The sequence below is a fragment of the Aythya fuligula genome, chromosome 3 (genome assembly GCF_009819795.1).
Source record: "Aythya fuligula isolate bAytFul2 chromosome 3, bAytFul2.pri, whole genome shotgun sequence".
NCBI lineage: Eukaryota > Metazoa > Chordata > Aves > Anseriformes > Anatidae > Aythya > Aythya fuligula.
This window is the reverse complement of record NC_045561.1, coordinates 80,944,984-80,971,835: the sequence shown is the minus strand read 5'-3', so window position 1 is coordinate 80,971,835 and position 26,852 is coordinate 80,944,984. Positions and strand designations below refer to the sequence as shown.

Below are 26,852 nucleotides of genomic sequence, written 5' to 3'. Positions count from 1 at the left end.
ATTGCTTTCACTTGCTTTCATGTGCTTATATTATCATATCTTAACAATCATGTCATTTTGTTTTGTTCTTTAGTATTATACTAACTCTTCCTAGTATATTTTTTCACCAAAGCATGGTTATATCTCTCTTGAAAAAAAAAAAAGCTATAAAAAGCAAAGGTTCCATCCTGAAAATGTCTTCACAATGATCCAATACAACTTCAATACAGTACTAAAATAGCATTTATAATATTAAATATACTCTAACAAGCCTCCTTTTCTGCCAAGGGTTGCATATGTCCTAATCAAGTGACGTTAAGTTTTAACATGCAATGTTTTGTGTTTCTGATATGATAGATAGTAATGGAGAAGGAAAAGCATAAGGCTTGCCTGCATTTGAAAGACAGAATAGATTAACAATGGTTGGGAATTTTAAAGCACTAGGAGCCATTTCTGAATAATTCCATATGTGAACACTCTTACTTTGGAATAAGAGTGCTTTGTTCCTGTTCAGCTTGACCCACTTTCCAAGTGTATTTAATGAGGAACAGTTTTATGTGTAAAGAAGCCTTTTGTTTATTCTCTTGATTAAAGCTATGAAGTTCAGTATCTAGGGTTTCTGATTCAAAACAACTTAAACATTTTAAAAAAATTAACAAGCTATGGAAACAGTGACTAGGTATTAAAATGCATTTCCACTGTTTCCCTAAATAAGTCATTTTGAATTTAGAAGGTTATTTAAACAGTCTTTGGTCAGAAATTACTTTTTGCTGTAATTGGTAGGCTGTGCACGGTTAGTCTGAACTCTTTAAAACAAATCTGCTTTTTGTAAAACACAAAGTTAGCATAGATTATTAAAGCTTATTGAGCCAGAGGCTCAACTGGAGTGCCTCAGCACTTCAGAAATCAAGGTATTTACCTAAGATAAAATAAAACCACACCCTTCAGAGAGGACAGGAGGAGCTCACCCTTCCCATACTCAGAGCTGAGGCAGACCAGGTGAGCAGACCCTGTGGTGACAACTCACACCGTCACGCTCAGCGCTGTGCCGACCTCGCTCACCCAGACAACCTGCTCACAATGCAAGCAGTGTGAATTCACACCGACTCGGAAAATACCGTGTAGACATGGTTAGGAACATAAAAAATTGGAAGCCTAACTTTAGGTGGCTGTAAGTATGTATGACCTAGGCCTGGTACCACAGCTTTGGTCACTTAAGTCTCTTGAGTTATGGATATTTGTGTACAAATTAGTACGTAGTTAAACACTATAGCATCAGCCCAAAGTCCACAGCCAGCACTTGAGAAGCAGGAAGGACATCTTGAGGCACTATCATCTCTTCATAATCTTGATTGTTCTTTGTCTGTTTCACAGCAAATGCAAGCAGAGCACCTAAAACCACTCAAGTGAAATCAGATAGCTTATGTCTTCAGTGGTTAACTCGTTTAATCTTGCAGTGGTACAGATGAGGAAAGTTCACAAAGCATGAAAGGCTGTGTAAAGTTATTTCTTACGCATTGCAAAGACAGGCTGAGAGAGTTGGGGTTGCTCAGCCTAGAGAAGAAAAGGCCCAGGGGAGACATTGCAGCGGCCTTCCAGTGCCTAAAAGGGGCCCACAGGAAAGATCGGGAGGGACTCTTTGTCAGGAAGTATAATGGTAGGACAGGGGGTAATGGCTTTAAACTAAAAAAGGGTAGATTTAGATTAGGCATTAGGACGAAATTCTTTACTCTGAGGCCCTAGCACAGGCTGCCCAGAGGAGCTGTGGATGCCCCATCCCTGGAGGTGTTCAAGGCCAGGCTGGATGGGGCTTTGGGCAACCTGGTCTGGTGGGAGGTGTCCCTGCCCATGGCAGGGGGGTGGAACAGGATGGTCTGTAAGGTCCCTTCCAACCCAAACCATTCTGTGTACAACAAAGCAATGTTTATGTCGCTCCTTCCCAGAAATTCTATGTGGTGCATGACTAACAGCCTCCAGCCGTTCATATCCAACAGATCTGTGTAACCCTCCTATGAAGAGGGATGTTTCAGATTTCACTCCTGTCATTACTCAGATCTTAAATGTTTGATACAAATGTACTATGCATTCTGCAGGGTCTGTGATTGTTCTTTCTGATGGGTTTGAGAACAGATTAAAACTTCACATGATTTGGCAGACTACTCTTAAGACTATAGTGGTATGTTTCAGCTTGTGATTGCTGTGATCTTGCAATGGAAAGTGCTGTTACAGTCTACTACTTCCATAAGAAACAGTGCATTGCTGCTTTCTAGGAATTAAAAAATGATGCTATACACCACACTAACCTTTAACTTCTTTAAAACCAGTCACATTTTATCTTGAAATTATCTCCACTGGAAAAAAACTGTTTGTTTGTTGTTTGTTTGTTTTTTTTTATTATTATTAATTTTAGGGGCTTCAAAAATATTTTTAATACAGTCTAAAATAAGAAAGTGCTGGAAATGAAACTATCATCTGTGTCTATTCATTGCTGAGTAGTGTTCTGAAAAGACAAATGTGAATTGTAGTAATAAGCAAAACAAAGCACTTTTATTTAACAACTAAACTTTTATGTCATGGCTTGTATTATCCTGAAGTACTGATCTGGACTGATCTGTAACCATGTTTTATTTTAGAACAAGCATAGCAGAATCTCTCCATGTAATAATGCTGCACACTGTGTAAACTCTTCAGATCTATATAAACCATCAACAACTGAAAAATACTGACATTATAACAATGGAATAATGTTTTTCCTTTCTGTCCATGTCCTTTGAACTACTGAAAAACACTTCTCACGAGTACTGCAGAAGAGCATAATTAAATTATGGTAAATCAAACATAGCTTCCTTTTGATGTTACGACAGTAAAATAGAGTGCATAAAATAAGTATCAAGAAGAGCAACATTCTAGCTTGGAAAATTTTAATAATAAAAAATAATTAAGTTCTACTGATCTATTCAATGAAAGAATACCAAATAATTAATATGCTCCTCACCACTTTGGCAGTCTTTTTTTTAATATATGCAATGAACATATCTTGACATTAATGCGTTACTTATTTTCAAAGTATTTTAAATATATTAAAATTAGGAATAAATTACTTGTTTGGAAGCCAAAGTCTGCTTGAGGAAAAATGTCTTTCAAGCAGAAATACTTAATGCACCAAAAAAAGATGCTGGATGATATTAAATTGTACTTTACAGCATGGGCAAAAAATTCAATGTTTGTTTTATATAGCTGACAAAATTTTCACTCACAAGTCACATTCTTACTGATCTGAAATATGCTTTTGTGTTTTCCTTCAGATTTACTTCACCAATTTTATCCCACTGTCTGCACTTATTTTTGAAAGTCATTTGTGGAAAATATTTTCATTTAGTTTCAACTATTGATAACAGCACTGGCATGAAAACACATCACTATTTCAAACATCTTTTTGCTGAAAAATAAAAAGATAAATATCAGCATTTAGTCTTTAAATAGCCCTCTAATTACAATATGGTATTCTTAAAAGAAAAATGCAAAAACTACCTTGTACAAAGCAAATAATACATACCCCATAATCACTGAATCACAAATTGCAATCACGGAAGGTGATGAGAAAGTTTTCCTTACCATCGGTATTAAGAGATGCATGATTGAATACAAAGCATGCTTCTTTCTTGAAAATTCATTGTCACTTTCCAATGAACAGCTTCTAACACATTTGCCAACATTAAAGCTCAAAGTCGTGGATATTAGAATTTGCCCTCAAAACAACTGAATATTACTATGAAATGAAAATTTCCACTTTCAAGTCATATTTACATTGGTTATTTTAACTTCAATCAACTTGTTCTCCTTTGTATCTACACAGAATTTGCCATTGTAACTTCTAAGTTACAATGGTTTTATTAAACTGGTATTAAAAAACTAAAATAAAAATGCTCTATCATGAAGAAAAATACTGTACCGATGGTTAATGTTTCAATAACAAAATTACCAAGTACAGAAGAAACTGTCCAGTGTACTGATACAAGATGAGCTGTATCACTAGAGCTAAAGAGAACATCTATCAAGTTTTAATGTAAGACCAGAGAGAAGGAAGCAATAGGGGACCACTCTATCCTCAGAAGTCAATACAAGATACTTGATTTGTGTATGAAACCACTGGATCACCATTTTCTATCCACCTTAAATAGAGTCTGACTTCTACATTATAAACTAAAATATGAGTGTTTCTCTGCCGCGTTTAAAGGATCACTTTTATGAGTCAGTATTAGACCACATTATGCTGTTAAGAATTAGTGCTTTGGGGAAAGACTACAGATTAACCCACAATACCTGTTGCTTTGTATGTAAGGCAAAGAGTTATTTAGCATACTATATGCACAAAATTGCAGCGGCTGTGGAAAAACTCATCACAAACAGTGAATGAATTGCTAATTACAAATGTTCAGAAATAGCCCCTGGTAAGCTGCCCAAGACATTTTATCCATAAGCAGTATGACTGTCGTTTTTAATTAAAATTTAGGATGAGTGTCATAGGTATGCAAGAAACGCAAGAGTGGTTAATCACAGCCAAATAGAGTAGAGAAGTTAGAAGCTAGCCTTTAAACACATTATCACGAAAAGAAAAATTAAGAAGTGAATTTAACGGGCATATTTGGAATTTACAGAAGAAGCAGAAATAAGAACAGGTATCAGATAAGTTCAAAGAATGATTCATTTTAGAAGTAATTCAATGCCATGCAGGCATGGATAGCAAAAGAAACATGAGAGAAGCGTATTTTTGGAGCATGTAGAATCTGGATGATCAAAACAGCATTTACTTCGTTACTACTGTTGCTTCCTATGTGAGAAAATGTTTAATTGCTATACGAGTAAAATCAGTCACAGTCAGGTCAAACCATCTGTAGACAGGGAAGTAGGACAGTATGTAAAGCAGACAAATGCCAGTCTTTCTTTTCATTTGACCCAGTGCTGCTTTAAAAAGATGTCAGACAAATTGGGAAGAATTCATATTGCACACTGTATTTGAATTCATTTCTTCCTTGATGAAGGTGAGGTATCACCATCCTTCTTGCATGACACTGCATTTTTTTAAAACAGCAAACCAAGGGATGTTGACAATCTCTCCCAGCTGTCCATTGGCCACCAATTCTTTCATTTTAAGTCTACTATTTCTTTTCAGTATTACTTTGAGTTCAAAAAGTGATGTTATCATATCTATTTCCTGTATCCAGTACAGATGTGTTTCCTCCTTTGTAATTCCTTTCTTCTTGGTCAGTATTCCCAAAATCTATTCCTGGCAAGTTTATCCACAAAATAGAGAGCTCTTCTATAAGCTGCCAGCAGGAGCATCTTGTTCCTTGTTTGAGAGAGGAGTGCTGACTAGCTGCCTTGGTGGAACCATAAAATGTAATGTGGAAGCATAAACTGCAACACTAAATCCTAAATCAAGGCTATTAAAAAGTTACTTAAATGACTCAGATGGCCTAACAGTAGAGATCTGCAAAAATATATTTTGCTTGTAACACATTCCATTCATATGGTTATTGCCCTACCTCAGAAACATGAAGCTTGCAAATATAATGCATCCTTTCGTTGAGAATCTACGCATTTCTATATAAAAAATTAACAAGCAAACTAATTAACAAATATTAACAACCGTTCACGTAATATATCTGAGATTCTAATCTTGCCTATCTTAGACACTTCTTAGATCTTGCCTGTCATACACACATATTTTAGGATGGGATGAATGACTGTCTGAAGGTGTCTCCCATTTCAGAGAGACTTTCAGAAGGTTCCTGGAAAATGAAGTTAGACCTAACTTGTACGTGGCTCCACAGAAATGTAGACCGACACACAGATGTTCTGCTACTTAAAACCCATCTGTATGGGTTATTATTTGAGGAGCAAGAAACATTAACTTTTACCATATTTTTACGCTTTTATTCAGATAAATTAGATGTTTGTGGTCTGGTATTTTGATTTCTAGATTGCTACTGCTAGATTGCAAGGATTAAGGGGAACCATAACAGCACTTCAACCTCCAACCTGGCACATGGGAAGTCTCATATTTAACCTTCTCCATACCAGCCATGCAGGAGAAACTTAACACAGTTTACAGGCTGAATACAGCTTAGCATCTGACAACTTTCCTTAATGTGCATATAATTTGATTTTACATTATATTACTATAAACACATTTTCTTTAAAACAGATTTGTATAAAAATCTTAATACATGGATCCAGAAAATATTTAAGAGGGGTACATAATGTCAAAGGCATGTTTAACATAAGAAGATGTATATAATGTTCCCTTTGAGGGTCTACTGAACATCTTTACTGTGACATAAAGAACTCATTCATCATTCAGGTGAAAGCGTATATATTGAGAAGCTCAACATATTCTAGCATTCACTGCTATTTGGGATTCAAGGTGACATACAACAGCTGCCATGAGGTGGGTGGTCTGAAGGACTTTTTGTCAGCTTGCTGATTTATTTGCTTTAAAGAACAAACTGATCTCTGCTTTGAGAATGAAGCTTCTCCCCATTGTCACTGTCAAGTCAAATTTTAACTCCTGAATACATACCCTGTGGGGCTGACATGCAGATGGAGAGAAATCTTTTGGTGCAGATGTCTGTAGGCTCTGCTGAAGATAGTGGATGTTTCTCTGTAACATACTGTCAAAGCTTATTTACCTGCTGTGCGTATTGTTGCAGCTCAGCAGGTGTTTCACCTCTGTCTTTATCTATATTGAGCTTTTGTGCTTCCTATACTTTTAAACATGTTTTTAAAATGTCTAGCTACCAAGCTGATAGGTGTTGTGGCACTTAGCAATGGTAGTACATAGTTCTTCATTGTGCATGGATTTCTGTTTCTCTTCTAACATTACATCTGATCCCTTTTTAGATCTTTTCATCGTATTAGATGCATAACCCTGAAATGTGGCCCAAACTCCAGGTAACAAAAAGTAAATACTGATGTTACATTTTCTCTGCACTTCAAGGAAAAAAAAAGACAAGTGCTTGAGTGCCATGTGCATGTAGAAAGAACGAGAGCTGGATACAGCTCTTGTCTATATAAAGTAAATTTCAAATTCTATTGTTTCTGATGTATTAATAAAACTGGGTTAATTCTCCCCATGTTTATTTTAATGCCCTAATTACCTATAGTTACTAAAACCCCTGTTCATGTAACATTTTAAAATATTTTATATATTGGGTTTAAAAAAAAATCAATTCTTCTCTAAAATTAAAATAGAAGTCATTAAAACTCTGTTCCAATATAGATGTCTTCCCTCTCCTTTTGGCTTTAGATAAGTATATATTAATGTATTCAAAAACAGAAAAACAAGATGCATACATTTCAGCAAGATGCATCCACATTCATGTAAGGTTGAGGGAGGCGAGGATAATAAAGCTACACTTTCTTAATGTGGTGTCAGTGAAGAACATCTATTCAAATATTCTTGGCTTGAGAAAGCCAGATGTAGTACTAATGTAAAAATAATTCAGAGAATTTTGCTCAGACTGTGAAGATGACAATTCCCATAAATTGTTTAGGCATTGTCACAACACCACTCAGCCAAAGCCAAACAAGCATCTGATTCTTGCTTTGAATACCAGTTGATTGACTGCTGTTACCAACCATTTAATGGGACTCAAAAGACAGATGAAAGACTATCTCATTTTAGCATTCTGAAATGTCAGTAACAAGAAAAGTTCAAGAAGAGAGATTTAAACAAATGTTTCGAAAACACATTGTCAATATCTACCAAATATACTACTAAACATCTTTATTTGTAATGAGTATTTGCCAAATTCATTAATCAGATACAGATTCTAAAACAAGTGTATTTGTGAATAGCTGAGCCTTAATTTCATCCAAATTAAAAAAAATTATACGATGTTAAATCATCTTGTAATTTCTCTAAGCATTTGGATGCACATAAATACCTAACTGAATGTACAAATGTGTACAGAAGACGTCATATATATATATATACACACAGAGATATAAATATGGGACATACATAACACACGGCAATAAATATTATATACAGAGAGAGAGATGTATAAATAAATCTCTTTTTGGTTTTGACTGATCTGGATTTTGCAATATTGTCACAAATTTAAATAGCCATCCTACAATTTTTTTTCCTCTGTACTGCAGGCAACTACTTTCTATTTGTTTTGTAACAGTATACCTCTTCTAAATAAGGGGGGCCTAAGTGCAAACAAAATCATTAACAGGAAATAATATTCAGCATTTACAAAGTGCCTGAAATGCTGAAATTCTTGTATAAGTATTTAATAATAAATCCTCAAAACAGTCCTCTCAAAAACAGTAATATCCCACCAGTAATACCGTGGGAACAAGGACCACAAGGAGGAGCAAGGCACCACAAGACACAAAGCAAGCTGTCACCAAAGCCCCACATGGAGTCCTGGTGATTAGAGTCACCTTTTAATAGCAGTGCTTATGCAAAGCTGGTCCAAACTACAGAAATACAGAGTTCGTAGTAGTTGCTCATTAACACTTTTTGTCTCCACTACAGTATTAGTTTTGACACAGCATTAAGAATGAAACAATTCAGATGCTGAACGAAGAGTGCCTGAAAAACAGTAGATGAGGCACATGAACCCGGTACAGTTTTTATGATGATGAAAGAACAGTATTTGCTAAGCAAAAATGGAGTATAATGTATTGATCCCATCAGTTATAAGCCTTAGAAAATTGGATCTTTCCACCAAAATTAGCTCTACCAGAAAAGGTATCTGGATCAGCAGTTTTCCTTTTATTTTATGCTCATCATGCCTTTAAGGGTTTTGCAGAATTTGGGGGTGGACACAGCACTTCTGTAAAGTTTTCCTCTTTTTTTTTCAGATTTCTTTGTCCTTAAGGATGCATCTTCAAAACCAATAGATGTTTTCATCTTTTTAAGATTTTTTAGTCCTTAAGGATGTTATCTTCATAACAAATTGTTGTTTTCATCCGTTTAAAGATTTCTTAGTTTTCAAGGGTGAAGACGTGTCTTTCTATTAAACTGCCTGCACAAGAAAAGACTCCAGTGAAGATGTTTCTATTCAACTAGTTGGGATGGCAACAGTCTTGGAAAACTTCCCTAACGTTGCGTGTTTTGTTCTTTCTTTCTGAGGATACGATCGTTCCTTGGTCATTAATATTTTCATTAATAAGGTTAGTATGCTTTGGAGTAGGAAAGGTTAGATCCACTGAATGATTGCTTGTTGAAATGATTTATGGTGAATTTTTGTTATGAATATTCCTGTTTATTAGCAGAGATCTGGAAAATGTTGCAAAGTATATGAGAAGAAATGCATCATGGTCTTTAAGTATTTTATTGTTGAGGCTCCCTGTAAAAAGATTTTTTATATTTCTTTCTTTTTGTCAGAGAATCCATACAAGAACAGATGTTTTCTTTTCCCTTGAGTATGAGTTAAGACTTTGATTTATTCAGATTTATTAAGACCATCCATATTCTTTTTGAAATGGAACTATTGCTCATTGACAACATGCACAACAGAGTTCTGAATCTCTATTTTTAAGGAAAAAAGACAAAGTTAAGAGTTCACATGAACTTTTGTCATGAATGTCAGTATCCCATGTCTTCCAACACCACTGCATTCAACCTCTGACACAAATTCAGGAAAAAAATGCCCAAAACATAAAAATCAAGCTGTACTCAGTACAAATAAGAAAAAATACCAACTGACCTCCTGAGACCATGACCTATTCCTTGCTATAAACCTCTTTTAAGACTCAACATCTAACATGGCACATACAAAGAACCAGACAAATTAGTAAAGTAAAAAATAAAATTAATGTAAAAAAGCTCTTATTTTGCAGTATTACTACTTGCCTGTCTTCCCATGTCATCTGGTTTCTTAAAGATCCCCAAGGTGAATGGTATCTTTCAAGATATTCCCAACACATCGCACAATACATTCCTAGGTTTAAAGGGCTGGCTGCATTAAGAAAAATCCTCAGCATTCCTGAGTTACTTCATTGAAGAATCTTACAACTCTTGTTGTAAATACAACTAACCCCAACTCCAAGCTCCACTATCATCTAGTGAGAGCTAACCACCCTGGAGAGGTGGTTAATTAATTATACAGCAATTATCCCATAGTCTCGGTGCACAGACTTTCCATGCACACCAACTGAAGTGCCAGCTATATACAAATGGCAAAAATAAGAAGACAAGCCTAGAATAATCACCAGGATGTGAAACTTCTGTTCAGATAAAGCAGAAGGACACAAATGTAACTTCTAGCATTGCAATGATCTAGGCAAGGTATTTTGTACAATGTTTGAAGTGTTGATGATACTCTGAACAGTTATCATTAAATCTGTTGTACCTTGAAATTTTCTCTATATAGGAATACAGTCTGAGTAAGGTCACATCTTTGCCAAACCACACACTTCATTTAGCTTTAATAATCGAAAACTACTGCATCTAATCTTACTTAGTCACACAGGCTATCTTTATAATCAACAGAGAGAATTGCCTAACATCCACCACAGAAAAAATGACTTTTCAGGCATATAATTTACAGGCATGATTGATACAGGAAGAAAATGAAGATGTACTTACCAAGAAAAACAGAGGACTCACAGTAGTAGTAGCCATTGGGTTGCTTTTTTTTCAACATGGAGCAAAGATCTAAGCGATGAAGGACTTCATCTCCAAAATACTGGTTTTTAAAATCTTCATATAGGCTTGCGTCAATTTTTTTTACCTTTCAATATCAACAGAAAATTCAATCAGGCATTCTGCTAGGAGACTGAATTTTCACATTTAATTCCTATAGTTTTTGTTTTAACCAGAGTTATAATTAGAATGGGAAATTGCTTCAAAATGCAAAAAGAATACTGAAACAACATTGTGCCAAATCTTCTGTCTCAGTTAAGCAGTTATCTGATGCAGAACTTAAACATGGAAATAGAAGTGTCATTATGCCTCCTGTCTACTCATCCCTCTTCAATCCTGTGTACAGCTGTGTACAACACTATAACTGCTTTAACTTCAAGTGGCTTGCAAGAGTCTTCATGGAACACGTAACTGGAAATAATTCTCTGTCAGCACCGGGCATGTAATTACACAGAGGAATCTCAAATGTTTGTCAAGGAAAGTTTTCTGTGTTTTTAAAATCACCAAACAGGAAAACATGTTTCTGTATAACCAACACGAGGCTTTTTATGTCAGCAAATCCAAAAACTTACTTATATTTCTGAACTTTACCTATCAAAAAGACTGAGTCAATTCTAATGATAAATATTAATGATTCATAATATCAGCAGTAATAATAGTATTTTAGCAGTTTAATGCTCCTCATTCCATCATGTTTTCAATAAAAATGATGATCTCTGTAGAAACTCTATTTTCTCCTTCAGTGTACTTCAACATAATGTCAGTTCCTCTTCAAAAACTGCTACAGTGTGCTAAGGGATGTAAGCAAGGGCTGCAGCCTGCAGCACCTCCACCCAGGGCTCCCTCCAGCCCAGATGCTGGAGCCAGCCCAGTGCCCCGGGGACGCGGGGTCTCTGGTGGGGACATGGGGTCTCTGGTGGATGTGCCAGCTGCTCTCCTCTTTGCAGGTGCGAACAGTAGAGAAGCTGGGCATGTGGCCCTGAGACACAGGTACAAGCACTGAGGACGTGGACATGTCACACACATTGCCACAGACAAGGCACTGCCACACACAGCCCCCAGGGACAGGGCTGAGAGCAGACAGACCCCCACCCACCCCAGCGCCTGGCACAGAGATCCCACTGGCTCCAGCCGTTGACACTCCAGGCCCGAGATGCCCAAAGAGCCAGTCTGACTCCAAATCCACCCACACCAGACCCCAGTATCTGGTACCTTGTCCTTGTACCATGTGCACAGTATTGGGAGAGAAAAGAAAGAGAGATGGTTAAGAGGCTTTGTAAGAAGACAGAACAGTCTGCAGTGGTCAGCCAAAGGGCTAACGTCAGACAAGCTCCATTTTACACACAACTGGCCACCTTTACAACACCCTCTGTCTGTTCCTCTTTTGTTCCTCCTTGATCTCCCCCCACTGTTCATTGCCCCATCAGTTTGCAGTCCCGCTGACCTGCAAACTGGTCAGCGGGACTGCAAACACCCTGCACCCTCAAGTTTATGTCCCCAACAGTTGCAAAGGTATGGTTTTGCCTGCAGTTTCCTGACAGATCATTAATTAGTGAGACGGATAACGTTTGTTTCTTGTTTTTGTCCCTGTTGGGTTTGTCTGACAGCTCTGTGACTCCATATATTCGGTATACATCTTTCCTTATTGTCCCATTTGACAAGGCCCTCGACCAGATGACGCTACAGAAATAAGCATTCCTACACTCTTCAGAACCCTAGCAATCAGTGTGACTGACCAGTTTTTGCCCCCACTATATCTCCCAGTTGTATGATAGGGAGGTTTGTGTCTCTATATGCTGCTGTCTGTGGCTTCCCCCTTCTTTTATTATCCCCTTCTGCACTGGAAAGGTCCTCAACCAGGCGCCATAAAGTAGACATACGCTTTCCCCTTGCACATACCCTTACTCTACCTCAGTTGATCTCAGCATTACATTTAATCATTTCTTGTGATGCTTCACAATTAGTCACATGCAATATGTGCTCAGTGGTGGTATTTCTACTGAGCTTTTACTTAGATAAAATTCAGAAGCACTATGCTTGAGTAACGACCTACACAGCTGGTTCTCTTTCCCATGAACTCTAATTTAGTAGAGGTCAAAAACCATCTTTCCAGTTCCTTAATGTCTGAAATGATGACATCTAGTGGTGGATGTTTTTCCTTTAGGGTAAATAATCACACTGGAAGACTCCATAGTCATTTTTATTTAAAATATGATATTCTGTGGCTAGATTGGTTTCTATGTACTAAAGTTATTTTGAAATTAAATCATCAGTTGGTGCTCTCTGGCTGACAGCTCTCTGAAATGCATTTAGACATCAATTAGGAATAAAAAAGACCTTTTCAGACAGGAGAACACTTCTCAAAATGTGAAGCCTTGAATACTCATCAAAAAAAAAGAAGAAAAGATTAAGATAACCTATGCATGCTACAATGAATAATAGCATTCACACAAGGCGGGGAACTTGCTTGTCAAAAACAGATCAGTCATGTGTGAATCAAATATTGAATGGTCCAAAGTGAGTTATGTTTCTGATGCACTACAGAAAGACATTTGGAAAAGCAGCCAAAGGAAAACTGAGTTTGGAGCAATTTATGGAGTACTGCTTGCAATGGTTGCAATGAGATACAGATGGTGAAAGAAAGGATTAAACAACACAGGTGCATGGGAGAGTTCATTTATTTGAAAGTGTTTGCAGCAGTGGGGAAGAAAGAGAGGAGTTATTCCCATCTGGGAAAGCTGTAGATGCTGCTTACAGAGAGATGCTGTACTTGGGTGCTGGATGAGGAAGAGGAGGATGCCTGTGGAGGGACGGGCCTGTGCAAATGGGCCTGCAGAAGGACAGGCTGCCTCTGTGGCAGTCACTGGCAGAGGCAGGCCGTGGGGAGAGGGCTCAGCCCAGAGCGTGTCTCCCTCCTGACAGGATCAGGAGCCAAGCTCCAGTCTGGGGAAGGAAGGGGAGAAAAGGGGGTGAGATCAGAGTTTCGGACTTCATGAAGTAGCAGCAGCTACTTCATGTAGCTGCTTAGAGGAGCTGCCCATTTATGAGTGAGGAGGGTGAGTACTGGGCAGGGAGAGGGCTGGAGCCAGGGAGCTGACGGTGACTTTGGCCTTCATAGGGGCAAACTGGTGAGCGTACTTTACTGTACTGATGGGTATTTGGGCACACATATAGTAAAGCTGCATCTCTGAAAGACTGGATACAAATCAGAGAGTTGCTGAGGCTGGGCAGGACCTGTGGAAATCCCCCAGTCCACTCCAAGCTCGAAGCAGGATCGCTTGCAGCAGCTGGGCCGTGTCCAGTCAGGGTCCGAGTATCTCCAAAGCTGTACACCCCACAACCTCTCCGACAACCTGTTCCAGTGTTTGATCACCCTCACAGTGAAAGTTTGTTTGTTTTTTTCATGTTTTAGTGGCATTTCCTGTACTTTTTGTGTCTACTGCCTCTGCCTGTCAGTGAGCATCACTGAGGAGGATCTGGCTCTGCCTTCTGCACTCCCCCCATCAGGTATTTATACGCTGTGGTAAGAGCCCTCCTTGAGCCCTCTCCAGGCTAAACAATCCCAGATCTGTTGGCATCTCACATGTGAGTTGCTTCAGTACCTTAACCATCAGCACATGGCTGACAGCAAGTTTTTACCTTCTACAGTTATTTCTATAGCTTATTATGGAAACGGGTTATACAGCAGGCTATTAGATGCCTGCTGGGATTACATATTAGATATGAGATTAGATTAATTACAATCTACGCAACCTGAAGATAGACAAAATTTACTATGTTTGAGCTTTCAAGCTCCGTACCTAAAGGTGGTTTGGAGTTTCTCCAGCTATTGGCTTGTAACACCGAGTCAGTAGCAGAAGGGTTCAAACAGCATTATGAGGAGTTTGAAGGGTGTGATAGTACTAAAAGATACTAAGAAAAAATATAAACTTAGTTACAAGTTACAGCTTGCTTAGAATCAAGATGCATCTGTAGATATTGGCTGCATCCTTTCACTGGAACTGTTAACATCTGTCTTTAATTGCTGGTAGCATGTTACTTTCTCCACGGTTGGGAGAATGAGTGTTAACTTGCCGTTGTCAATTACAGTTAGTTCCCAGGACTGCTAGGATGAGTTGTGAATAAAAATTTTCTTCACCAACAGAATGAGTTCGACATCAACCACAAGCTGTCCCTTGCCGTCACTGCTTGTGCCCGAACAAGAGGACCAGGAGTGTTCTGAGACGCATATGTCTGTTCTGTGGTACGCAGGGCAGTTTGCAGTTACGTACTATGATACAGAAGACTGCTCAGTTTACTTCATGCCTGACACACCTGATAATGAAGACCTTGACCTACTGCAAAAAGTAATTGAGGAAGTTCATCCTCAATGCATAGTGACAAGTGCAAAACAGGACCAGAATATTGCCAAATTCCTGGCTGACCTAACAGCTAGTGATAGTGATAAAGATGCGGGAAAACCAGAAATTGTCTTGTTTCCTAACACAGACTTTGGTCTAGAAGTCAGCAAACAACGAATCCTATCTAGGCAATTTCCATTCATCCCATCCCATATGACTGCAACAGAGAAAATTCTCTACTTGTCCTCGGTCATCCCTTTTGAGAGCCCACTTGTTATACGAGCTCTAGGGGGGCTCCTTAAGTTCCTAGACAGGAGAAGGGTTGGAATCGAGCTAGAAGAAAGCAGTGTTGTGGTTCCTATTTTGGCCTTTAAAAAGTTTGTGCTGTCAGATACCGTGAATATGGACCAAGACGCTTACTGTGTCCTACAGATATTTAAAAGTGATATCCATCCTTCTGTGTACAAGCTGTCCAGTGGATTAAAAGAAGGATTCAGTTTATATGGGATTTTAAACCGCTGCAGGTGCAAATGGGGAGAAAAGCTACTGAAGCTTTGGCTTACACGACCTACTCGGAACTTGACAGAGCTGAACAAACGGCTGGATGTTATCCACTTCTTCCTGCTGGCTCAGAACCATGAAACAGTCCTCACCCTTCAAGATTGTCTCAGGAATATAAAAAACGTGCCTCTTATTCTAAAAAGAATGACTCTTTCCCATACAAAAGTTAGTGACTGGCAGGCTCTCTATAAGACACTGTACAGTGCAGTGTGCCTTAGAGACACGTGCCGTTCTCTGCCCACTAACATCGAACTCTTTCAGACTATTTCACGTGTCTTCACTGATGACCTGCACTACATCGCCAGTCTCATCAGCAAAGTGGTGGACTTTGAAGGCAGCATCTCAGAGAACCGCTTCACTGTTAGACCTAATGTGGATCCCACCATTGATGAAAAGAAACGAAGGCTCATGGGACTGTCAGACTTCCTTACAGAAGTGGCACGGAAAGAACTGGAAACCTTGGACGACCATATTCCTTCCTGCTGTGTGATCTACATTCCTCTGATTGGGTTCCTTCTCTCCATTCCACGGCTACCAACTATGGTGGAGAAGAGTGACTTTGAAATTGAAGGCTTGGACTTCATGTTTTTGTCAGAGGATAAACTGCACTACAGAAGTGCGAGGACTAAGGAGCTAGACAGCCTGCTGGGTGACTTGCACTGTGAGATAAGAGACCAGGAAACACTAATTATGCACCAGCTGCAGACAAAGATCTTGGAGAAGTCTGATGTGCTTAGCAGCGTGATCGAGTACACTGCACACCTTGACGTGCTGCTGGCTTTGGCAGTGATGGCTCGGGAGAACTCCTACTGCCGGCCGCGCTTTACTCACCGCCATGGCTTCCACATCAAGGAAGGGAGACACCCGCTCATGGAACTATGCGCAAAGACTTTTGTGGCCAATCCTGTGAACAGCGGTGAGGCTGCCAGGCGAATAAAGATCATCACAGGGCCCAACTCATCTGGAAAGAGCGTCTACTTAAAGCAAGTAGGTCTTATAATATTTATGGCTCTGATTGGCAGTTATGTCCCTGCAGCCGAGGCAGAGATTGGAGCAATTGACGGGATTTACACAAGAATCCACAGCAGGGAATCTGTTTCTGTAGGGCTCTCCACTTTCATGATTGATCTTAACCAGGTTGCCAAGGCAGTGAACAATGCTACAGAGAGGTCCTTGGTGCTTATTGATGAGTTTGGTAAAGGGACCAACACACTGGATGGGCTGTCCCTTCTGGCTGCCGTGCTGAGGTACTGGATCAATCAAGGAACCCGCTGTCCGCAGGTCTTTGTCTCCACGAATTTTCACAGTTTGATGCAGCTAGAACTCCTGCCTGCCTCACCTCTGCTGGAGTACCTGACCATGGAGACCCACCAAGATGGAGATGAGTTGATATTTTTCTATCAGATCAAACAAGGCGTGTCCACTGTCAGTCATGCTGCCAACATCGCTGCGTTAGCTGGAATGCCGGCCAAAATTATTGAAAGAGGAGTGGAAGTATCGGAACTGATTCGCAATGGAAAAGCTATCAAACGTATCGATCATCCTTCAAAAGGAGACCAGATGGAAAAATGCAAGTCTGTTGTGGAAAAGTTTCTTTGCCTAGACCTTGATGATCCCAATCTGGACTTAGAAGAGTTCATGCGTAAAGAGGTGCTGCCTTCTGCAGCCTCAGTTCTGTAACACATGTAAAAGCATGAATTACATGGTATCCACCATGTTTAGCAGGACAGTTCAGTAATTTAAGCAATGATCACAATCATTAACACCTTACAATACATTTCACTTGTAAAAAACTGTCTGTAGTGTACGTCCTTTCTTATTGTTTAAAAAAAAAAGTATTGGAGATGTGTATATATCTTGGATATCTCTGCAATATGGTGTATGATATGAAAACAAGAAGGCTGAACAAAGAGAATTCAAGAACCTCTTCCACCTGTTGGATTATACAGTTTGTGCTTTTTGAGCCCCTCTTGTTAGATCCCCAGACTGAAAAAAATACTGTAGAAAAATCACAAAGTATTTCTGCTGGTCTCAAGAGACTGTATAAGCAAAGTGTTTATTGTTTTGTGTTTGTGTCAAAGGGATTGTTTCAGCTATTTTAAGATCAGCATCAAAAGATTACAAATAAGTGCCTGAGACTCCCAGATCAGCAAGTAACAGTTGGCACAATACAAACCTCTGAAGTAAAGGCTGATGAATGGAAATATAGAGAGGAATTTAATGAGCTCTGTGGCTTTTTCTTACGCTTTTCTTAAAACAGCATTTCTGTCTAAAATGCCAGAGATCCCAAGAGTTGCTATAAAAAGAATACTGGAAGTCAGAATCAGCAGGGACTGATTACAGGGGAAGCACTTTGGTTTTACTGCGAATAACTCTCTTCTCTTCAGGTCCTATATTACTACCTATAGGACTTGTAGGACTATTGTAAGACTACTATCTATACTGTATGAGTATAAATAAAAACAAAATTACAAGTCTAGGAAATGGAAAACTATACTAAGGACGTAAAACAGGAACTGACATTTTATAGTCTATTTTAAAGCATTGAGTAAAAGTTATGGTTAAGGGAATAATACCAGAGCCATAGCATTCCCCTTCACTTCTGTCAGTGCAAATGATCTTTACTGAACACAGCGTTTGATGAATTAGTATGCCAAAAATATTCAGGAACAAATTAATGAAGCAGCAGACATGATATCTAAGTACCACAGAAGTAATAACCTTCCCTGCAATGGGATAAGTGCCTGAGATTCCTTATCTAAGAGTAAGACAGAAGAGACATTAGATTTCTAACCAACTGCCAAAACTTGCTATAATTGCCCACAATATGGCCCATAAAAGACATCAGCAGATATATTACATCTCTCTTCACTTGTATCCGATTTCAAGAACCAAAAATATTAATGTCACATACAGCGAGAGAAAAAATACATGAGGAAAAAATAATTATATTCATACTATCAGTATTAAACATCTTATTTGCTTGGTATGTTTCACTGAAGATAGCAAAAAGACGAATGTGTCCACCAAAAGTTGTGAATTCAGAAACACTGCTTTGGTTTTGATTCAGTGCAGAATTTCTTCCTTTATGATGTGCTTTAGTATTACAAAATAAGTAGCTTTTGTTATCTCTAATGAAACTAGGATAGTGACAAAGGTTTAACATAATTCACATTAAAAATACACGAATAAATGACTGAATCATGCATTTCCTGCTATTTTTGGTGCAATCGTAATAATACCGTCTGCAAGATACTATCTAACATATTGGCAATATTACTGTTGAAGTTGAACGGTAGCAGAGTACAGGCCATGCACAACTCTTAGAAGTGTTTTAAATACAAAAGGATTTTTCTCACTGATATATTTGACTAATTATACATGCAGCACTCTAAATATGTACTATATATTAAATATGTTAAATATTCATACAAGATATTTTTTGAATACCTCCTTGTCAGCCTCTGCCTAGGCTAAGGATACACTGCTTATTGACCAAGTAGATGCCACCTGAGCAGTGTAGCTGTCAGTCATCCACTTACAAAATCCACTTCACCCTATCTGCAGTTCTGGCAGCACTATGCATCAAAGGATCTCAGAATGTCATACAGCATGTATCAAATGTGCCTCACACCACTCCCTGAAATAAACAGCAGTCTGGGTGAGTGAAAAACAGAGGGGTTGTGACTGACCTCCAGCAACATAGCAGGCTCATAGGGGAAGCAGGAATAGGAATGTTTTCTTTAAGTGGAAAACTCCAATTGCTTCTTTCACTGTTTCATTAGGTTCTTTGTACAGAAGATAATGAACCAATCCAAGATTCTTATCATCCAGTCAAGTGTGGAAACAGCTAAGCACATGCAAGTAAATTATCTCCCTTTATCTCCTTCCACAAGGACACCCACAGGCACACTGTGCCTTCTTAATTTTCAGTGGCAAGTGGGGAAGTTTTCCGTGGCAATTGAGATTTTGGAACTGTCAAATTGAGTTGTGAGTTGCTCCCACTTCTGAGCAGTTAAGATGGCTCTTTAACCTGAAAAGCTAAGAGTACTCAGATAGCCCTTTTCCTCACCCACATTATCTGAAATTTTTACCCTTTATTAATTTATAATTCCAAGGTGTTTTTTTTTCCATTTATCATTTTTCTATTTTTAGCTTAATGCTGTGCCTTCAAAGTAGAAAGCTGTTTTCTTTTATTAATTCTGAATTCTCACACTCTTTTCTTTCTAAATACCAGTATCAACTACAGAAAGTTAAAATCTTTTTCAGAACATATGCATCTCTAAATGTGTTTATCTATATTAAGCATTGAAAAAGTTTTAATTTTTTTTTCCAAAAGGAAACGTTGGTGGAACTCAGATGTCATTATTAAGGGTGTCTTAAGGTATTGCTTCAAATTAGAAAACACACATTTTAAAAATATTAAAACAGTTATGAAGCTGTAGCTGTGAACTACAGTCAACTACCTCATTCCATTTGCTCTTTTACAAGTGTTTTCATTCAAACTTCATGTACCATTTCTTGTTTTTCATACTGTTGAATGATCTGAGAATGCAACTAAATGTTTCGTTAAAATGTTTTACAAAATAGTTATACCTTTTGTGCTTCAGGCTTGTTTCAGTAAATCCATGAAACTGTCTTACTGAATGCATAGGCACAATGCAACTAGAAATAATGGTTATGATGCTTATGACAGACAGTGGATTGACAGAGAAAAACTCCTGTTAAAATAATTTACAGATTTTTAATATATAATATCTTTCCAAACAGTGTATCTTTAGAATATTATATGCATTATCCAGTATTGTGGAGGACTAAAGAAGATGATTTGGAATGACACTGACCTGGTTCTGTCAGTAGCCATGAATTTCAGAACACAGAAAATATCTATCCTGAGCAATAGTTCATGAAAGGTAGATAAACATTAAAATAATAAAAAACAGCTATTAAAAAAAAAAAAAAAGAATGGAAAAAAAAAGCACCCTAGTTATCTGAGAGGTTTTAAAAAAACAGTTAAATTAATATTCTAGAAGAGCTGTACTTGTAAAAGCAATTGTTAATACAAGCAAAAGCTTATTTGAACTTACAATTTTGAGAGCTATAACATACCACCTACAACCTGTGGACAAGTCCTTATTTCTGTTTCAGAGCAGATACGTGTTATGTCCTTGAAGTTTCTTGATGTATCTCAGAACTCATTTCATTCTTCCAAATGATTTCACAATACTACTTAATTAAAATTCACATCTTTAAATTTTAGAGTTCTTTTATTATAATGAAAATTTTAAAGTATTTATCTTTAATGGTTGCTAACTCAACTTAAAATATTTATACTACGTGCTTTAGTTCTTATTTTAAAAAAAATATATTTATTTTGAAAATTATTTTCCTGGTCAATATCAAAGGGTCACATAAAACATTCTATGCAGTGTCAGCAAAGAAATCTTATGGAGATATACCTTATGGTCAATACTATATTACTGATAAACCAGTGTGAAATAAAACCCTAGATATACTAGTATTGAGTCTATGTACTTCTCATTAAAGTTACTGTAACTTGTTTGTATTTGTCTTTTTCTTGTCAAAAAAGCTAATAAATGCTCAAGGAATACTATACCTGCAAGAAAGAATATAAATGCTGTGTTTCATCACTACCCCGGAATTCACCAAAGCATATTCAATCGAGAGAAGTGACAGTCTGCATATTATGCATCATCTAAATACAAATTCTACTGTTCGTTTGCTTACTTTCTCTCAGGCAGTAACAAAACAACACTATTCAAACAAACTGCATACAAACAGTGTGATACCATTTATAAATATATAATCTATACCCTAATACTAATTCTGTAATTTTGAGCAAGTACTTACATCCTTTGGCTTTGCGTAGTTTTACAGAAGAGACCATGACTTTACTGTATTGAGAACGTCAAGTTTACTAACCTGCAGTGCAGTACAGTACAGGACTACTGCTTACACAGTAGATGTACTAATGTTTGTTTTTTTTTCTAAAGTATCAGTATTTTAAAGTCTTACCTCTTCAGCTGGTTACAAAGACATAATAACTATGATGCTACAGCATAAGCAACTCCAGTGTTTGTTTCCAAATTAAACTTTCTAGATTGCTGCTGAGCTATGTGAAATGTGAGCTCACCTCCTTACGTAGCTGCGTTGATTTTGACAACTTCATGAAAGTCAGATGGGGTTTAAAAGCTCTTCCTTCTCCTGCCAAGATGCCTTTTTCTTGAAATATCTTCTTCATAGTCTCTGAAGAGAGAAGGAAAATATAGAGGAACTCAGACACTAGATGATAGAATGCTTAAAATGTGCAACTGTAGCATGAGTCACAGCCACACCACATTAAAAGCAAAAAACAAAAAAAACAAGCAAGAGTACTATCAGGCAAAGAGATTTCTAGTTAGCTTCAAAGGTGCGTATTATTCCATATGAAAATATTCTTGCATTTGCAGTTAATATGGGTCACAAATTTGGCTTTATTAAAATAATGGCAATTAAAAAGCTGTTCATGCTGTCTGCTTTTGCTATCAAATTAGGAAATTCACAATAAAATGGTTCTGGAGTTACTCTCACTGAAAAAAATTTGCAAACTTCAGGAAAACTGAGTATATAATGGAAATTTCCCTCTTCAAAAACCCTGTTCTGTGGCAAGCTCTACTCTGTATTTGGGTAATCTCCCAGTTAGACCAAAGGAAATCTGAAATTGGAAGCTATAAAATCTGGTGCTGAGCTGCCATTTACATGGCAGAGTTTGAGGACACATCAAGTATACTGAAGTTGGATGATTTTTCTTATGCTTTTCTTAAGCTTCATTTGCCTTTGAAGCTCACTTCCTATTTTTAAAGTACACTTTTACCTATCTTCAGCAAAGGCCTAAGCAACTCTACTGCATAGACATAGCTTACTATTTTGCAGCTTATTTACCCTATACAGTATTTCATTTCTTGGAAGTAAGTTTTAGTGTCATTTTTGAACTATGTTTCATTTTTTAACTGAAATACTTTACATGAAAAGTATCTGTTGTAATTTTGAAATGTTTTTGATAAAATTTAACAAAACCTGTGGCAAAAATAATAATGGTAAATAGACTATCTCTGTTACTGAGAAACAGAAAAACTGCATTTTTTTTTTCCTTCTTTGCAAATACAACTTACACTGTTTCTCTGGCTCTAAGTCTAGTTGACTCACACTGTCCTTGAGCTAAATTCAGAATATGGAAAAAAATCAATCCTATCACATGAATTTAATCAACCCTTGCTATAATGATGTGTTTGCATTAAAGTGTATTACTTTTTGGCTGGATATTTCAGCTGTAACAGAAAGAACCAGTGCATTATTCTCTCGCCTGGAAGGAAATGCATTACACTGGGAAGTGAACAGCAAAGATAGGTGAAAAAAATAGGGATGGTCCAAGGAAGAGGAATTCAGGCATATAAAGCTGGTTAGCCTAAGTCTGCCAGCTCATGCTCGTGTAAAACATCGTTCCAGAGTCCCTACTTGTACCTTGTTTTTCATTGCTTCAGTGAGGTACTTGTGAGGTAGTTGGAAATCACAAGTAAGAAAGATTTTACAGGCTTGTGCATTACTTCACAAAAAAATAAGTTCTAAAAGAACCTCAGAGTGTTCTCCTTAGGCCCGGAGATCAAAATTCACTTCTTGTTCTCTGCTGCGTATGATTTATAAACCTAGGCTCCACAGTCTATGCAGCTGAGACTGGGATTTTGAAAGATGCCAAGGAAATCAAAGACCCAAACAGCACTTCCTAGAGAAGCCCACTTGAAGATTCTCTTTCAAGTTTCATTCTCCACTTAAAAGATGCCGATGCAACTTAAAAAGAAGAAGAAGAAAAAAAAAAAAGTATACCCTTTTTTTTCTACCTCAGAAGAAGCTGAAAAGTCATTAGGATTAAAAACCATGAAGCATCTACACAGTGGTATCAGGGTCACACTACCATCACAAACACTGAAAGTGACCTACTAGAAGATAAAATTTTGCCTTTTACCAGTAGAGCAGAATATATAATGCATCAAAACCATTTTGCCTCTCTCTCCTGCCAAACAACAGAAGTCTTAAAACAGTAAAGCTGATACACTTCAATTGAAAAGAGACAAAAAGTTACAGAGAACTCATGAAGCTCTTTCAGTCCTTCCTTGAAGCTAGTATTTCTAGCTAGTTTTCTCTGCTGTGAAACTGAACAGCTGAACAGAAGAGAATTTGGTTGTAGGACAATGTGAATTGTCAGCACTGAAACCACCTTCTTCCATAGCTACATAAATTCAGGCAAATCCACAATACACTGTTCAAAGCACAAGTAACAACATATGCTATAAACAGTCACTTGCCTCCGAGCTAGTCAGTGCACTTAGACTTGTTTTCAGTCTTTTGTTTTTATTTTCCACTCATTTATCATTTACATTTATTTCTTGCAGTTTTTACTATACTACCTAGTAATATACAATACTCTAGGAGTCAATGGAGTAAACAAACGTTTTTTTTATTACAAGTTTTGTGATAAACATTGAGAAAACAGAGATGAAGAAGAGCACCAACATTTATTTTTTAAGGGCATGGTTTCAAATTCAGCTGCAAGATCTCTCTCTCTGCAGGACAAATGTATACACGGCATGTAACACAGAAGAAGGTGGAGGTGTGATGCAGCCCAAGAGACGAGGCTCAGAACTGACCTAGACTTCATTTACACAAATGAAACAAACCTGTTGTGTTATAATGGATGTCATTATGCTTTCCTCTGGTTTTATTCCTCTATTTACAATATAGGGTTATATAAAAGAGCATATGTGTGCATATATATACATATGCATATAATATAGAAACACAGAATGGTTGAGGTGGGAAGGGACATCTGGAGGCCATCTGGTCCAAATCACCTGAGCAAGGTGCCCAGGACCACATCCAGGCAGCTTTTGAAGATCTCCCAGGAGGGAAACTTCACAGCCTCTCTGGGCAACCTGTGCCAGTGCTCAGTAAAGAAGTGTTTCCTGATGTTCAGCCCAAGCCTCCCATGTTTCAGTTTGTGCCCATTTCCTTCCTTCCTCCCCTCCCTCCCTCTCTCTCCATATCTACATATATATGTATATGCAGGCATAACTTACAACACACAGGCATCTGTAGATCTGTGGATCCACAGATACCTAGATCTATATATCTAGATCTACTGTATATCCGTAGCTATAGATACATGTCTATACGTAAATACAGCTTACCTACTTGTTTATTTTGTGTCTGCAAGAAACATTTCTAAATTTGCACTAAATCCCCACTAAACTATTGTGGAGCTGCGCACACAAATGCTGTTGAACAACAGATTAACATATCAAAAGAGAAGACTATAAAGAAATGTTTGCTGCTTCTTCAAATTGAGATACAGAAGTTCAAATCAAGTCGTTTAGTAATGCTGTGCATGAATTTCTATGCTTCAGATGGTCTGCTTATTTTCTGATGTTGGTAGCTGAGTAAACGCTGAATAAAGTGTTACATTTATTTAAAACTGAAATGATGTGTAACAAACCCATTTTCTGGTCCCTTTCTTTCGTTCCCTTAACAGCATCATTTGGGGACTCATTGACTTTGATGTTCCAGCAAAGGATTAGTCTTATAAAAAAAAAAGTTCATGCTACCCTCTGATACTCTTGATCTAACGAATTGTAGTTTTTTTTCCTCCTAAAAAGCTCAATTCTTTCTGCCAGCATGTCTTATGGCCAGCATGCTTTATCTCTCACCTCTGCAATTAAGATTTCTAGTGGTGAAGATCCACATCTAGGGGTCTCCCCCTAACTCCTTTAAGAAAGAGCTCAGTGTCAGACCAGTGGTTTGCCCCCACACATCTGATCATGGGATTTTAAGCACGGCAGTTTCAACAGGGTAGAACGATCCTATGGTAATCCTATGGTATACAATATGTGTTACAGCTGGACAGTAGGGCCCCTACACTTCATGTTGCTGAACCACAACCACACGGCCTGGGTATCTTCACTTTGTGATAAATAAACCAGTAACTACCAGTATTCCCCTCCTCAAAGATAATGAAAATAGAAAGAAATGTGAAGGGATGGGTGGGATGGTGGTGGTGGCTCAGGGAAGAAACAAAGGGAAATGTTATCCTGAGACTACAGGAAGGGTAAAAGATAATGCAATGCTATTAATATCCATGCAGTCCTTTAAAGAGGTGGTGACAAGGAGGGTTTTAAAAGAACAGGGGAAGGAAGCATGGATATTGTGGGCAAGAGAAGGTTTATGGGACAGCATGAAAGTCAATTTGAAAACTGAGCAACTATATGAAGGTTAAACTCTGTGATGGAGATTGCCCAAACTGGAGTAAATGAGAGAGGCCAGTTATAAGAATGATAGACTGGTCTTAACAGATAAGGATCAGCCATCCTTACACCAGATTTCAACGTTACTAGCTGGACTGGAAAACAAAACAGAATCTGTGTTTTCCCTTATTAGTTTCAGGCTGACCGATGTTTGCAGCTTCAAAGTACACCCTTGAAAAATTAAGGCTATTTTTGCATTCTCAATGACTTCCTGGAACAAATTTTTGGACAGCTTTCAGAGCATCTTTCATGCAATTTGAAGTACTCTGCAACACCATTTTGTACGTTATTTTTATAATGTCAAAATTACTGAATGTCATCTGCATCTCTTACATTGGATGTGGCTGAATCCATTAGACGACTGTTTTCCCATAATTAGACTTGAAATGTGATATATTACAGAATGAAGCTTGCTCAGAACAGCTATATACTGGAAAGGCCCAAAATTTAAACAGCTAGATCAATACAGAATGATTCATAGAAGAGCTGCATATTGAGCAATGTTCCATAAGTAAGTAGCAAGTAGCTTTATCTTCCAAGATTTCATTAAATATGAAAAACTACTATGTACACACTTTTTTCTAGTCTATTAATTTTTGCTCATACCTCAATTAAAAGATTTAGAATTTAGAAACAGCATTTTGTCTCTTTACTGAAAGATTTCTGACTATACACTCAAAGCTGAAGACAGAGAAGAAGCTAAGCATAGCTAACTTCCAATCATAACTTCAGCATGTCAAGTCATGTTAAAATTGTTAAGTTCTTCGGTTGTTTGTTTGCATTTAAGAGTATTTTAAGAGTATAGAGTGTTGGTTACCAATTGGCAGAAATTTGTTTTTTTTTTTATAAAGAAGCTTTTTAGTTATCCTTACTTTTTGTAATAGTACTGAGCATAACAAAGTACAAAGCCTCACAAGGACCAACATGTAAGCCAACGAAGAAATTTAAACCAAC

The 26,852-nt window shown here is 37.7% G+C and overlaps 2 protein-coding genes across 4 annotated transcripts in view; one reads left to right on the top strand and one right to left on the bottom strand.

Annotated features, from left to right (window-relative positions):
- The window catches only part of AKAP7 (A-kinase anchoring protein 7), an 86,078-nt gene that overhangs the window by 39,117 nt on the left and 20,109 nt on the right, over positions 1-26,852 (bottom strand). For 2 of the 3 annotated variants that reach the window (XR_004253075.1, XM_032184261.1), the window contains exons 5-6: positions 21,701-21,813; positions 10,589-10,733 (exon numbers count right to left, since the gene is read on the bottom strand). Coding sequence is in view for 2 of the 3 variants with exons in the window: in XM_032184261.1 (XP_032040152.1) it covers positions 10,589-10,733; positions 21,701-21,813 (258 nt within the window). In the remaining variant the exon portion in view is untranslated. Of the gene's footprint in view, positions 1-8,420; positions 9,024-10,588; positions 10,734-21,700; positions 21,814-26,852 lie in introns of those variants that run through there. The other variant, XM_032184262.1, reaches the window with a different exon arrangement.
- MSH5 (mutS homolog 5) lies at positions 14,791-17,226 on the top strand. Its single transcript, XM_032184260.1, has one exon. It carries the CDS (start codon positions 14,791-14,793, stop codon positions 17,224-17,226), a length of 2,436 nt encoding a protein of 811 aa, XP_032040151.1.

Bases quoted from the DNA above. Each gene is read 5' to 3' on its own strand.
- MSH5 (XM_032184260.1), top strand. From the start codon at position 14,791: ATGAGTTCGACATCAACCACAAGCTGTCCCTTGCCGTCACTGCTTGTG.